At 40.9% G+C, this 15696-nt stretch overlaps 1 protein-coding gene across 6 annotated transcripts in view; it reads left to right on the top strand.

Annotated features, from left to right (window-relative positions):
• Positions 1-4149: 4149 nt before the first annotated feature.
• PHF14 (PHD finger protein 14) overlaps positions 4150-15696 on the top strand; it is a 156663-nt gene continuing 145116 nt past the window's right edge. For all 6 annotated transcript variants that reach the window (XM_068152523.1, XM_068152524.1, XM_068152528.1 and 3 more), the window contains exons 1-3: positions 4150-4312; positions 4910-5020; positions 14452-15101. In XM_068152523.1, coding sequence (XP_068008624.1) covers position 4312; positions 4910-5020; positions 14452-15101 — 762 coding nt within the window. In that variant the 5' untranslated portion in view covers positions 4150-4311. The remainder of the gene's footprint in view (positions 4313-4909; positions 5021-14451; positions 15102-15696) is intronic.

Raw genomic sequence — 15696 nt, 5'->3', positions numbered from 1 at the left:
AAAAAGAGTTTGCTGTTTGGATTCAGACAGGTAGGGTCATGGCTTTAATTGTCTGCTCACTGACAGGCAAAAAAAAAACCAAACCAAAAAACCAAACAACAAGATTTCATACTTTTATTTGTCTATACACAGTTGATGGATGAATTAAAAATATACTTTGAGTTTATTCCCTAGGTGAGGAAAAGTTGTGTTATTCCATTTCTTTCTTTGAAAACAACACTTCCATTAAACTCAGAATGATATTTTTAAGTTTAGAATAAACCTTTATTTAGAATAAACCAAACCAGGTTGGAAGAGACCTTCAAGATTATCGCGTCCAACCCATCAACCAATCCAACCCACCCAAACAGCTAACCCATGGCACCAAGCACCTCGTCAAGTCTCCTCCTGAACACCTCCAATGACGGCGACTCCACCACCTCCCTAGGCAGCCCATTCCAATGGGCAATCACTCTTTCTGTATAGAACTTCTTCCTAATATCCAACCTGAACCTCCCCTGGCGCAGCCTGAGACTATGTCCTCTTGTTCTGGTGCTGGCTGCCTGGGAGAAGAGACCATCATCCGCCTGTCTACAACCTCCCTTCAGGTAGTTGTAGAGAGTGATAAGGTCACCCCTGAGTCTCCTCTTCTCCAGGCTGAGCAACCCCAGCTCCCTCAGTCTCTCCTCATAGGGCTTGTGTTCCAAACCCCTCACCAACTTTGTTGCTCTTCTCTGGACTCGTTCCAGCAAGTCAACATCCTTCCTAAACTGAGGGGCCCAGAACTGGACACAGTACTCGAGGTGTGGCCTAACCAGTGCAGTGTACAGGGGCAGAATGACCTTCCTGCTCCTGCTGGCCACACTGTTCCTGATGCAGGCCAGGATACCATTGGCATGAGTGTGACTGTATTCTCTGCTGACTTGCTATTTTGTTATTCCTTCTACAATGATCTTTAGAGAACCCCAGCAAAGATTCCTTTTTTAATTTTTTTTTAATGGCTAAATTGCAGTCAGAAGATATTATTTTACCTTTCTTCAGCAGCTGAAGAGCAGCACTGAAATGGAGATTCATGCATGTGCTCTTGCAACAGGCTGTGCACTGAAGGCTTGGTCTGAAAAGAACCACTGGAATGCTGAGATAATTGAAAGATGTGATGTGCTTGACATGACCTGATATTCTGAAATATTTCTAGGCAGTTTTTTAGGTAAGTTAGTAATGCAGCCACCAGGACATTTTCATATTCCAGCTTTTCATAATTTTGCTCTAAAAATGACATTTTAAGATAATTTTTCTAGGTGTATGAGGGTAGTACTTAAAGGTGCTAACCTGACAATGTTTACAATTGATTTGATGGAACAGTGAAGTGCTCAGCTCTCGGCAGTGTGCCAGTAATACCTCATTTTTTCAACCAAAAAGGCAACTGAAGGTTTCAACATCCTTGATTATATGCTGAGATAGGCAGTGGCCTTCCAGAATATGGAATCAAACATTCTCTCTGAAGGTTTCTTTCAGTTGGAGCAAGAATTCTCCCTTCTCCCTTTACTTGAAACAGTCTAACTCTACTAAAGGAGGCTAGCATCTACCCAGAGAGACTTCTCTTTTAACATGTTTTAATAGCTGGAGATTGCCAAAGAATGGTGATCAAAAGATAAATTGGTAGCTCTAGTTAATTTTGATGCTGTATATGTTATTTACTTTTAATTATTAAACTTATAGGATTTGTTGGTAGAGTCTATGTTTGCAGTGCTCAGAAGTTTAGGGAACCAGAATAAATTTTGTATTCCTTTTATTGATGTGAAGTTTTTCTGATGCAGAATTGGGGGAAGTATACAAGCTGACTACAGAAGATAACAAAGAATGCATGCATGCTCTTTGCAGAAATAAGTGTGACTATCCCTCTGGAGCAGGGAAAAAAAAAAAAAGAGGAGGAGTGGTTCATCAGTGGGAGGTGCTGACGAAGAGCAAGGGCAGCCATTAATTAACTTCTCGCCAGAACTGTATAAGCAGAAAATGCAATAATCCTAGCATAGCAGGCTGCCCCAAAAGGCTGAAGTGAAAGCCAGTCCATATATCTGCTTTGATTTTCATGTTGAAAGGATTCCCTAGCCCCTCCACTGCTCTGCAGGGTGGTCCCCTCCCCTTATTTGTGTTAAATGCAGAAAACTCTCCATCTTCAAGATGTCTGTGTCCCACCATTTGCTCTTCTACATAAAGCTAAATCTGGGGTTGGTTCTGTTTCCTTTTCCTTCCCCTTATGTGTGATTTGAGTTGTCCTGCCAATCACCATGTATGGGACACAATCAGGGGCTTGTCCCTTGTCTGGCATAGGCTTCCACAGAACTTGTTACTGCCTGCATCAGCATGGATCTGCAGAGTCTAAATCAAGGGATCTGAGCCCTGCTACTGGTCCTGTTAAGACTGAAGTTGTGTGCGGAGTGAAAGTAGGATAAGGATGCCAGTTAAAGGGCAAAAACCCTTTGAGGTGTGAAAAGCTAAGACATGCAACTCCTATTGGAACAGAAGGATGGTCAGAGTTTTAAAGGAACACTAGACTGCATAAGCCAGGAGCATATTTGGGTAGTGAAAGCATTATGCAGTCAGGCTACTCTATGGAGCCAAAAATTGGTGGAGGAAATGGGAGGTGCCAGTGTGAACACATTAACTGTGAAAATTAGGAAATTCAAGCACAGAATGAACATAGAATTCACATTTTTCTTTGGAATTTTCTACCCTTCAAATATATTCAACATCTGAAACACAGAAAGCTATTACTGAAAGTATTTCAGATACATAACTACATCATACACCAACTAATTTTTGAAAAAGATGACTAGTATACCCATAACACACTACCTGCAATGCCAAGAGAAGTTTTGGCTCAGGAAAGCCCGCATGGGTGATACATGGATAGCTGTGCTGAATGTAGTGCTGGCTCTTGGCATATACCCTATTCATGACATACGTTGTTTCTTCCATGCTTCACTGTAGAACTGATTTGATCCTAATTGCACTTGTCCATCATTAAACACATATCTTCAATATTGCTCTTACAATTCTTAGCAAGCTTTTATGTTCAGCACTATTCTTGATTCTCAGGCTCTTGAAGGCATACCACTATGCCAGACCATCCCTTCTTTAGAAGTCATCCTTCTAATTATGAAAACAAGTTTGAGGAAGAAAAACACCCAAACCCATCTGAGTCCCTCAGTCCTTTTAAACATCCCATGAAGGTTTTGTGCAGTGGGTTATTTTATGCAAAGGCCTGGCATCACTGGGTGCTTGCAGGGGCTGGAGGTGCCCCTCACGACTGAGGTGTTAGGACTGTGAAAAGGCAGTGGCCCTGCATTGCTCTCCTTTGCTGCCCACCCTTCACCATTAGGCTTTCTGCTTAGCTCCTGGATTTGGGTGATGTGGTCAAACAAAATGCCTGGATATTTTTTTTCCTTTGATTTTCCAAATGTGAGGGCTTGCAGGAATCCTAGCACTATGTAATTGTTTTGGTTGGAAAAGACCTTTCAGATCATTGAGTCCAACCATTATCTAATTAAGTCCCTCAGAATGACATCTCTGCATCTTCTGAACACCTCCAGGGATGGAGATTCAACCACCTCCCTAGGGAGTCTGTTCGTGTTTGAGAATCTTTTCAGTGAAGTTTCTTCTAATATCCAACCTAAGCATCCCTTGCTGCAACTCGAGGCCATTTCCACTGGTTCTATAGCTTATTACTAGGGAGAAGAGACCAACACCAACCTGGCTCCAGTTCCCCTTCAGGGACCTATAGAACGAGCTTGACAATACCACAACCAACTTGGTTCTGAGAACAGAGGCTAAATTAAAGCAGTTTTGCTTCATTTCCATAGAGGGGAGCAGACTGATTTTTGACTGTTTTTTCCGAATAAATGAGACCCTGAACACGCCCCCTCCCCGAGAATGAATGGGTCCACACTGGAACTTTTGTGTTAAGTGCTTCGGACTCCTGGGACTACCCGTGTCCCTCCCTACGGGAGATCCGAGTGCTAGCCAAGTCACTCCGAGCCCTACTCCCCGCCGCATCCAAAAGAGTGACGACCAGCGCCGGGCGGAGGATGGGCACTGCCGCCACCTCGGCTCCACGTCGGGCGGTGCAGGCGCTCCCGCTATGCGCATGCGCGGCGGGGCGGGCGGAGGATAGGTGCGCAGGCGCGGCAGCGGGACCGGCCGCCGCGGGCGGGCGGGCGCGGGTCTGCATCCGGGTCGCCGCCGTGCCCATTGTCTGGGGAAGGGGCCCGGGGTTCCGCGGCGCTACACCTGAGGGCCTCTGCCCGTCCGCCGCTCACCTGCGCAGGCTTTAGTAAGTGGTCCTCAGCGGTTTTTCCCGCCCCTGGCCCGGGGAGATGGCGGGATGCCCGCCGAACGCCCTCGCACCCTTCCCCATGAGGGTTCATCGTTATCCCTCGGGCGCTTCGTGGTCCCGGCTGCCCTTTTCCCTTCCCTTTCCCCGTGCCCCTCGCCTCTGGCGCTGGTGGATCACGCCGAATCGCTGTCTTAGGTGGTGCTCGTGGCTCGGGGAGCCTCTGGCAAACCCGCCCAGCTTTCCTCCCCCACCTCCTTCCCCTGGGTTTCTGCCGGTGCCGGGAGCTGCGAGCAGCCCGGGAGCCTCGCTCGGTGCGGTGCTGTGCTGCCTTCCTACACCTGAAGGGAGCACGGCTGCTCCGCCGGGCAGGCGGCTCCATCCTGGTTAGCTGTGGGTAAACCTCCCATTCTCCCCTCCATCATTTGTGGGCATGGATGACTCTGGGACCCCCGTGCCTTCTGGATCTGCTCCGGCGGTGTGGCGGAGACCGCTCCTGCTGTCATGGCCATTCCTCCTTTTAATTTAAGTATCTTTAACCATGCCGAATTCTCATTGTGCCACCTAGTAACCGTACCATGTTTTTTTTTCCTGCAGTGGACCGCAGTTCGAAGAGGAGACAAGTGAAGCCTTTAGCAGCTTCGCTGCTGGAAGCTTTAGATTATGATAGCTCTGATGACAGTGATTTTAAAGTTGGAGATGCGTCAGGTAAATATGCTTCCTCATCTCCTTGGTTCAGAATTATCTCATTTTTGATTTATGGTTGTTCATTTAATATAGGGAGACAGAAAGCTGTTAGTGAACTGCTGGGACTTGGAGCCACTTGAAGTTCAGTTACTCAGTTGGATAACTGGAAATTCTTATACTGTAGATAAGAAACAGCTGATTAAGCAAAATATCTATACAATACTTAAATTTTTTATCAAGAGAAACCTCAGTATGTTTTGGCAGAAGCGTTTGAGTAGCTCCTGTGCTGACTGTCTTATTTTATTGCTTTTTATTTCTTCATTGTAGAGGTAATTTTTGAAGTCTTCACTACATTTAATATTGTAATAATGTTCTAAAACTGTTTTGGTTTGAATCAGTCAGCATAATAGTTGGTTGTCAACTTAAGAACTTGCCTGTTTCTCAAGGTTAGTTACACTTGGTGAGTGAAAGCCTTAAGCGGAAAGATGATCTGTTCAGGTTTTTAGTGTTTTTTTAACAATAGACAAGGTGTCCATACAGATGGCTGTGCAGAAGGGTGTATGCATTTCATACTAGAAGGAAGCCTTTGCCTCTGAGTGGTTTTGTTCTGCAGTCTTTCCTATGTGTGCAGATTCCTGTGTCTGCAGTAAACACCCACAGAAACTGCAAGTAAGCAAGATGCTAAAATAAAATTAATAAAGTACATTGGAAGGATGGGAAGGGAAAGGAGGGGCAGGACCATGTTTGTGAATCAGTTGCACATTGGGTATTCTGTGGCATATGCGCAGGGGAATAAGCAGAGGTGCAGGATGTGTAAGATGTAAGGGAAGTGTTATGACAGCTTGTTAAATGACTTTGCTTCGTATTTCTGCCCTGGAAACACTGATCTATGTTTTCATGTGAATGTGTTGTGCAAAAATAATCCCCACATCTGGCAGATTCCTCCTTATTAATGAACTTAAAAGTGCTTAATAGCAATTGCTCCACTGCTAGTTTTAAGATAAGCCCTAATGCTTCTGGGATCATTTTTTCCCCCCCAAGCTTAGCCATGTTTCATCTAGTGGAAGCAGGCTGCAATTGACTTAAGAGAGTATAACTGATGTCATCTTGCCAATTTCATGCTAAGATTTTTTGCGAGGGTTGTTTTATTTACTTTTAAACCCTTATTTTGGGGGTTTTTAATCATTTCTTTTTGAGTAAGGGCACTACCATTTTTAAAGACAATTTGTCATAAAAGGGAATTATTTTTAGTTTGCTATTCCCTATTCTGGAATGGCAGTGTAGGCAGGAATTAAAGGAAGAGGAGAACTGGTAATGGAGTATGGGGGAATGGATACATAATTCGGATCAATATATTACTTGATTAAAAGACAATCATCAATAATAAAGTTTTCTGTCTCAATTGTGTCTAAATGCAGGGGATTAATTTGTGATTACTAATCTTCTTTGACTTTTAGGATGTCATATGTAGACAGGGTGAGGGGTCAGTGTCTAGCATTGAGAGTATTTCAATCTTGGTTTCATTTTGAGGAAATTAGATGGATCCTCCCTTGAAAAAGCAGCACTGAATTGAAACAAGCATGTGAGAAAAAGCCTCATAAAGTTCTACTTAAAAAGTTTTACTAATTACTGGTTTGTGTTCATATATCTCATACAGCCTTGTTTTTAACATTTCAGAATCTATATCACTTGTAGGAAGAATTAATGGTCTGTTCAATGAAGTTTAAACTTTAATGAAAACACTGAAACCGCAGCAGACTGACATTTTGCATATTATTCAACGATTTTCAGTGTGCAAGGAGAAACCTGTGGGCTTTTGGAGAAGTTGGCAAATAGGAAGTTATTAAACATATAGCCTCTTAAATTGAAAGTAAAAAGGAACATGTGTTACGTGTAATAGTTGCGGGACATTTGAAACAGAACATCTGTGCTGTGATTTAAACTGGAACTGTAACAACATAGCCTAAAATTTGTTTGTATCTAGTCTCTTTAGATTTGGAACTGCTGAAACAAAGTGACTTTTTTACGCACACACATAAGTAAAATTGCTAACTTCAAAGTTTTATATGTATATCTACATGAAGAATGTGTGTGTATGCATGCAAGCAACCCTACTAGACAAATTCTGGATTGTTGCTGGTAGAAAACAGTATTTTCTGCTTTTCACAAAGCATGATGAATATTTCTACAACACCATCAGGACTGTTGCCTTTTTAGCTCTGCAATGTGCATTTGTGAACCAAATAAATATATATATATATATATATGTTTACAACAAAAACTTTGGAAGTCAGAAGTGAAAGGACCTTTTGAATACTGAATTAAAAGAATGCTAAAATTGTTTACTTCCTGCTCACAATGTTGCATCCATATGTATGAGCTCTAGGATGTCAAGTGATACGTGCTTGTAGACAGGATTGTGCAAGTCCAGGAGGACTGAGCCCTGAACAGTTAAGCTTTTACACATGCTCGTTGCTCTGTCAGATTTCTGGGAATATGAGATGCAGTAAGGATTTGAAAAGTTGATGTTAAGTACTTCTAGGAAGGAATCAACATTTTTGAATGTTTGTATTCAGAATCTTGATGCTTTGGTACATTTTTTTTTTCAGTACAGATAAAATTTCTAACCACCTGACCTCCATTTCCACCAAAAGAAATCCGTAGGAGATATGGCCTTCACTTACAGCACAGCAAATTTATTTTCTTTTGGATTTGAGTCACATCAACAGGCTATTACTGCTTTTTTCCAGTTTAAATACCTCACCATTCTGGCATTTCTGTAGGGAGACTGATTTTAGAACTGTTACATTTGTGTAAACTTACTTAATGTAAATAATTTTCTGGCCTGTGGGCTTTTTGTTTTGTTAATATTGAGTGAAGTAGTATTTTCATGGCTTTTCTGTTTCTATGTGATAGAAATTAGTAATGCCATGTTTTAAAGTACTGTAGTTTTCTGGTCTTTTATAAACATATTGGAAAATGTACTCCTTTATTAAGAATGTTGTATGTAATCTTAATGTGGGATCAGTCAAAACCCCTGCCCTTCTGGAATCAGAGGGTGTAAATATGTGACAAAATGACAATACTGTAATATACCCAAATGAAGTTTTGGTGCATAGTTGTAGAGTAATTCCCATCACAATTCCAAAGCAAGGGTTTACCAATTTTCTTCTCTTTTCACTGGTGAAGTTGGTCAGTTTTGTCAGCTTATATACTGAAATGATGCAGAGAAATGTAGTGTGGTCCCTGAACAAAAATGATGTGTGAATTTAAGGGCTGTCTCTCTATCTCAGTGTAGCTTAGAGGAGTGTAGCTGAACACTGCCTTAAAGAACTGGATTCTGTCACTACTTCTGGTACATGTCTTGTAGACTCATTTTCAGAGGCATTTGTATCCATTTGGGTTTTTGGTACTGAGTGTGGAGCCCGTCTTGCATAACTATTATGTACTATTACTGCAATTGAAGGCAGTAGGAGTTTTGTTTAAAATATGTGATGACCTATATAAATGCATATATCAGGTATTCTGAAAAAACCTGTGACTATCTAGAAATAAAAAGTTGCAAATACCTTTATCTTTCTGTAATTCATTTCCTCTCAGCACAATGGAGATTCCACTTTCGCTTTTCTGTACAGGATATTGTAATATAAAGAAATGTTTGTGAAGCACCAAAGTAGTGTAGTGATACAAAATAGTGTACTGAAATGTTGATGAAGAAATTAGTAGATTTGTTTTTAAGACTAAAACTTGATAAGCATCAGAAGAGTTGTAGGCTTTTTCAGTAGACAGTGATGGTAAAAGAAAAAATGGAACAGCCACTCATTAGTAAATTATCATTTAACTGCACAATCTTAATTATTACAGTAACTTCAAGGCTTGGCTTTGGAACTGTAATGTGTAGCCCCTCATACTGGAATCCCAGAGGGCTCTTTCTCATCGAGAAAAGGAAAACCGTGGGCATTATGTTCTCTTGGGTTGTCTTCATCCCAAGTGATCTCTTTTATTCCTATAGATGCCTAGCACTTGAAGTAACACTTTGGAGTGACTGACAAGTATTTTGAACTTGCATCGTCTTTGAAAACATTGAGATTTCTGTTCTTCCATGTATTTACTGACACTAGAGAAATAATGTAACAGAAATCTAGGCTTTGATTCCAGTGTGTCTGGGCAGGATGGATTTAGTGATGGGATGAGGTATTTTTTTTTTTCCCCTCCTCCTCCAAATGTGAGACTTTGTGCCTTGTCTTTCTAGTCTGTCAGTTACGGAACCCTGGCTTATTGGTACAGTGTTATTCTGCTTGTTCAATTGGTCTTGAACAGTATTTTTATGGTCTCCTACTTTACTATTCTTACTTGACTTTCTCTTGCATCTCGTTTTTTGTGTGTATATGTCCGTCTCTTCTGTATCACTTACCAACTGGTGAAGGTTCTTCCCTGCTTTACTAACTCTAGCTTGGTGGGATGGTCTGTTTGCAGCCTCTGAGAGTCTAGACATGATCACTGAAGATGGGATGTTTCAAGTGTTATTTGGGCATATGCTTAATACAGTACTACAGGGGTTTAGACTCAGCATGTTGTGTCCCAGACACACGTTCAACTGTCTCCCAGATGTCACTTCCCTTGTACAATATGTGTAAGTCTTAGGTGTTTCTTAAATAATAAATATGCCAGCTCACAATTCAATAATTTATATTGAAATCCAATTTTATGCATTACTCAGGACTGTAGCTTTGCGGAGGGAAATCATGGAGTATGCAGCACTTCATCCTAAAAAAGTAAAGTTTGGTAACATTAGAAAGTGGGAAACATGAAGAAGATTCATGAGATAGAGTATCCATTGCCATCTGGGTTATAGTATTGTAAATAAGGCAGTTCCTGATGTCTCAAGTGAAAACTGTCAGCCTTTAGTTCTGAGTGCTTTTGTAATTTGAGTAGGTGTCTACTGAAATGCTGATACAATTACTGCTAGTGTAGAAGTGAGGAAACCACTTATCAAACAAGCTTCATTTATTTTCCTCTTTCCAAAATTATTCCAGATGCTTCTCTTCTGCTATCCGGCGTTGGTTAGGCTTTGTTAGTGGAAGAGGTGAGCTCAAAGTGTTTCACTAGTTTTATCCTTCAGATTTCACTTTAAAACAGGCAACAAAGCTCCCTTTTAGAGGGCTGCTTGTTAAGCTAAATACTGTTTTGAAGAATCAGCCTGTCTTCTGTGAGTGGGGAGCTGTCTACTTACACAGTGTAGCACTTACTCTCTGTATACAGGGATGGTCTTACAGTAATAAAATATATTCACAGGGTGTTGTAAAATACTCCTGCAAAAGCCTGAGAGAATTTCAACTGCTTTAGTGATTTCACTAGCTTTCCCCTGAGGTCTTGTGCATAGTATGTGTTATACAAGACTCCAAAGCTGATGTGCATGGAGAGTGACAGTCACTTGTTTATCTTCATTACAATTTTTGATGCTAATTCTTGAGCCCAGTGTTCTGTCCCTGAGAATTCCTCTCCGAATTATCCTTCTTGGATTTGACTGCCACCTGCTGTTACACTCCACAGAGCTAAAGGTGCACAAGGTGTACAGAAATAAATTGTGCCATTCTCACAACTGTTATCTCTCATATTTGTTCTCAGTGTAACTCTATGTACTTCGCTATTTGATGGAATATCTGGCCTCATCTTGCACTGAGAGTAGCTTGACTTTTCTCCCATAGGGAATGACATGACATGGTTGCCAAGTTGAAAGAGCTATTCTTTAAGAATTTCTTTCAAGAAGAAAATTGTATACTACAGCCCCTTCCTAACTGAAGGTGCGTCTGACAGAGGAACACCTGCAAAAATAGCTGTTATCACAGAATAGCTCTTTCTACAGAAGCACCTAGCACAGTGGATGCATTCAGATAAAAGAGGAATATTCCTTACTATAGGTATTTGGTGTGTACATGCAGGCAGAAAGAGTAAAAAGTGTAATGTGCAAAAAATAAGAAAAAAACAAGCATTGGCTGGAGAGAAGTGAATGCAACTAATATTTACATGTTCTCTGCTTTATGCTGTTTGCAAGGCATAAAACAGCTGCAGGGTATTTGTAGTGCTGTAGTAATGATGTTAGAGGTTAAACTATAGCTGGACTAAAATTCCCCTCCAAAATGAAGTGAAAGAGTAAATTCTCAAGAATTCTAAGCATGATTAGAAATCAAAGAGCACAGTTAATGTATCCAAAGAAATTACTGTTGTGGAGTTATGACAGGAAAGTAAAACAAAGTAAAATAATATAAGGTATCTTAAAAATCCCCTTAAATCAGAAAACTCTATACTACCTTATTTACAATGAGACAGGTAGTGCACATTAGCACTCAGAACCTGTGAAGTGAGATACAAAACTACATTCTGCTTTTTAGACGTAGATGGCATTTAATCTGTAATGTCTAGTATGAGAGTCTAGCTTTAGGGGTTACTTTGAAGTGTTTGTGAGAGCTGGCAAAGATGATAACCTGGTTTGGGTTGGAAGGGGCCTTTAAAGAACATCTATGCTAACTCCCTGCTGTGGTAAGGAACATCTTTTACTGAATCTGATTGCTCAAAGCCCCATACAGTCTTACGTTGAATAATTCTGGGGATGGAGCATCCATAGCGTCTCTGGGCAACTTGTCCCAGTGTCTTACCAGCCTCACTGTAAAAAAAAAAATTCTTCCTTACTTTCAGTGTAGACCATACCCTCCTCCAGGTTAGAAATGATTCCACTGTTCTTGTCACTACATGCTTTGAAGAAAAGTCTCTTTTATCAGTGCTTAAAAATATGTGAAGGGTGGATGTCAAGAGGATGGAGCCAGTCTCTTTTCAGTGTCACCCAGTGATAGGATAAAGGACACGGGGCACAAACTGGAACATAAGAAGTTCTACCCAAACCCTCCCTGGAACAGGCTGCCCAGAGAAGTGCAGAAGTTGTGGAGAATTTTAAACCCCATTTGGATGTGTTGCTGTGAAGCCTTATTGGTGTGCCCCTGCTTTAGTGGGGGTGTTGAACTAAATGACTCCAGAAGTCCCTTCCAGCCCCCACCAATCTGTGATTCTGGGATAAGGCCCCATTGTGTGTTGAAAGGCTGCAATAAGATCTCCCTGGAGCCTTCTCTTCACAAGGCTGAACAATCCCAACTCGGTCTTTCTTCACAGGAGAGTTTTCAGCCCTCTGGCCATTTTTTCCTGCACCCCTGCAGGTGCTCCCTGTCCATCCAGGCTGGTTGTCTTCACTGATGGTTCGTTTTATGACACATGGGGACAACTTACCCTGTGCTTCTAAGGCTTCCTTTTTGAAGAATGTCCAGCTTTCCTGGACCCCTTTGTCCTTCAGGATTGTCTCCCAAGGCACACTCTTAGCCAGTATCCTGAACAGTCCAAATTCTGCCCTCTGGAAGTCTGTGGCAGCAGTTTTACTGACACACACCCACACACCCACCCCCTGGTCTTTCTTTATCAAGGAGTGAGAATTCTGTCATTCTGTAATCACTAAGCCCAAGATAGCCTCTGACCACCACATCACCCAAAAGTCCTGCCCTGTTTGTAAACAGTAGGTCTAATGAGGCACCTACAATGTGTCGGGAAGTTCTCTTCTGCACACTTCAGGACCCTCTTAGATTGTTTCTTTTCTTCTGTGTTGTATTTCCAGCAGACATCTGGTAAATTGAAGTCCCCTGTGAGAACAAAGGCTGGTGATTTGGAGACTTTTTCCAGTTGCTGGTGAAATACCTCATAAACCCCCTCACCCTGACCGGGTGGTCTGTAACAGAATATCTGCCTTGTTGGCCTTTCCCTAATTGCTGTCCATAAGCATGCGACCTTACCATTACAGTTGTCGAGTTCTACGCAATCAAGACACTCCCTAACATAGAGTGCCTCTGTAACACCTCTCCTTCCCTGCCTATCCCTTCCAAAGAGCTTCTCCATTTTTGCGCAGCCTTTCACTTAAAAGACTGCACAATACCTGGTGTGACTCCATTCTCTTTTTTTTTTTGTCTGCCTCTCTAAAGGTTAGAATATTTGCAGGGAACTTTCACCTTCTATTAGCAGCTTGTAAGGAGCTGATCACATGAATGTCCTGATCACTAGTAATACTGCTGATTGTGTGACTGTCAACCAAAACAAAATCAAATCAGTCTCCTTCAAGTACTTCCAGATTCTATCATGGTAACAACTGAGTTACTAGCCAGCCGCAGACATTGTTCTGTAGGGTGGTAATAAATGCCAGGTGAAGTGTGTAGCGTGCTGACCCCACTGCTGAGTTTATTTGGCTTTATAAAGGTATGGGTGTGCACAGGTTGTGTGTGAGGTGATACTGAGTGGTGGGGTGTTTCATGTGGTAACTAAAGCAGTTAAGGATTTTTGAAAAAATTGTAGCCATAGACTCATAGAATTGCTTTGGTTGAAAGAGACCTTTGAGCATCAACATGCTTCTTCTTTACCAAGAACTTGGTGGTGGCTCTCAACAAACTGAAACTGAACCATTGCCTAATTGATCTTGCACTGGATGAAGCAACTCCTTTTTTTCTTGCTAATTAAGAAAAAACTATTTTTTTTTTATTTTAGTTTTTCATCATTAAAACTAATACTATAAATGGAAAGTAGTAGGTGAGTATAGGATGAGAGATAGGAGAGATGGATGATGTCTGTAAAATTTTAACTAGTTAACTTTATTTCCCAGTATTATTCACCTGTAGTTCATAGTACAGATGCCTTATTTTTGTGTTTTTTATTTTAAATACAAACCTGGATTTTTTTGTATTGTTAATTGATGGAAGTAGTGACTACATACAGAACAATACCATGTGATAGAAGATAAGATATGATACAATACCATATGGTATAAGGTTAGAATTTAAGGATGGTTGTGAAGGTGCAACACTGACTGAGGCATAACTTATGCGGGATCAATACGTGTAATAACATTGGAAATTAAAAGAGCTCCCCTAAATCAGGAAAATAATTGTGTACTAAAACTGAAGGTGTAGCATTATCCATACTATTGTTAGTACTTGTTGCATAAACTCTTCAATTTGTAATTTTAAACCTCTTCTGTTGGTTAGGTGTTTTATTTTGAAGATTTCTTTAGAAAACACCTCCAGAACTTAAAAACTGGAATGCTCTTTCTTTAAGATGTGACTTCACACGGAAATTATTCTGTGCTACTGCTTTTTGTTAATGAGCTGCAGTTCAAAGGAACATTTAAATGTTCATTTAAGAAATTCTGCCATCTTTTTTTTACCATCTTATGCACTCATGTTTAACAGATTCTCAGCATACCACTCGAAATAGCAGTATTTGGACACCAGCTGAAAAATAGGTGGAATACCTGATGAGGGAGGAACATGCATCATTCTTTTGTTTAGCAACTTGCTTCAACAGATTTTATTTTTTTGGGGTACATTTGTGTCGGAACTTTTTTTAAATTTTCATATGCTCAACAGATTCTGAAGGAAGTGGTCATGGGAGTGAAGATGCATCAAAGGACAGTGGTGAAGGTTCCTGTACTGAATCAGAAGAAAATATCTTGGAGGAGGAACCGACAGAAGAGAAAGTAGAGGAGCAACAGCCAAAAAGTTCCACTGAAGAAGAGGTACCGACAGCAGACAAAGAGGTAATTAAAACTGAAAAGAAAGAGCAAGAAGATGAAGAAGAAAAGCCAAAAAAGAAGAAAGAGAAGGAGAAAGCAGCTGAACCTGACGCAGTGGCTGATGAGCAGACAAGTGAACCAAAAAAATGGAATTTGCGCAGGAACCGACCTTTGCTGGATTTTGTATCGATGGAAGGGCTAAATGACATGGATGACTATGACAGCGAAGATGACAATGACTGGAGGCCTACTGCTGAGAAAAAAAAAGGTAAAAATGCACTGCGAAAAGAGGGGAGTGATGGAGATAACGAGGATGATGAAGATGATGGAAGCGGGAGTGATGAGGATGACAATGATGAGGAAGGTAATGAAGAAGATAACAGCAGCACCGCTAGTGATGGAGGATCCAAGAAGAAGAAGAGTAAAGTTCTTAACAGGAATAATGCAGATGATGAGGAATTGACAAATGATAGCCTGGCTCTTTCACAAAGCAAGAGTAATGAGGTAGTGAAACCACCTTTCTATAATCTATCTCTTGACAAATGGAAGCTACTCCCTAGTATCTATTCTGTTAATTTGAAAAGTTAAACTGATTGGCTGGAATTCTGTTTGCAGGATTAAACAAAGCAACAAAACTGTGCTAAATAGGCCCTACATATTAAATACCCTTGCTTGGACAGTCTGTCTAATCTAATGCCATTAAAGTCAATAGATTGGCTTCTCTTGACTTTAAGAGGGATTGGATTGTTTCTAAAGCAAAGGAGGTCCAGTATGCAAGACTTACATTTGAGCATATATGTTGAATATCTGTGATGTTTTAAGTGTTAAAACATCTGTGACATATTCATAAAATAGCTGAATGACAGAGTATTATTTATCCTACCCCTTCTTTGAGACAAACATCAAAGTCTGAACACTAAGTTCTCAGATAGAAGAATTCTAAGTAAAGAAATAAACACACTGGGCTTTAAACCATGACAATCATGGTAATTGATGTCAGGCTTGCTTACAATGCTCACAAATGAGGTAGTTTCTTACAGTACTAAAAAGCATTTGGGAACTATTTTTATTATGTTAAATATCTTCTGATTGCAGAATG

Source organism: Melanerpes formicivorus, unplaced genomic scaffold, assembly GCF_026170545.1.
Source record: "Melanerpes formicivorus ecotype bairdi unplaced genomic scaffold, bMelFor1.0.p_v2 SCAF_23, whole genome shotgun sequence".
Classification (NCBI taxonomy): domain Eukaryota; kingdom Metazoa; phylum Chordata; class Aves; order Piciformes; family Picidae; genus Melanerpes; species Melanerpes formicivorus.
This window is presented reverse-complemented; position numbering and strand designations above follow the sequence as displayed.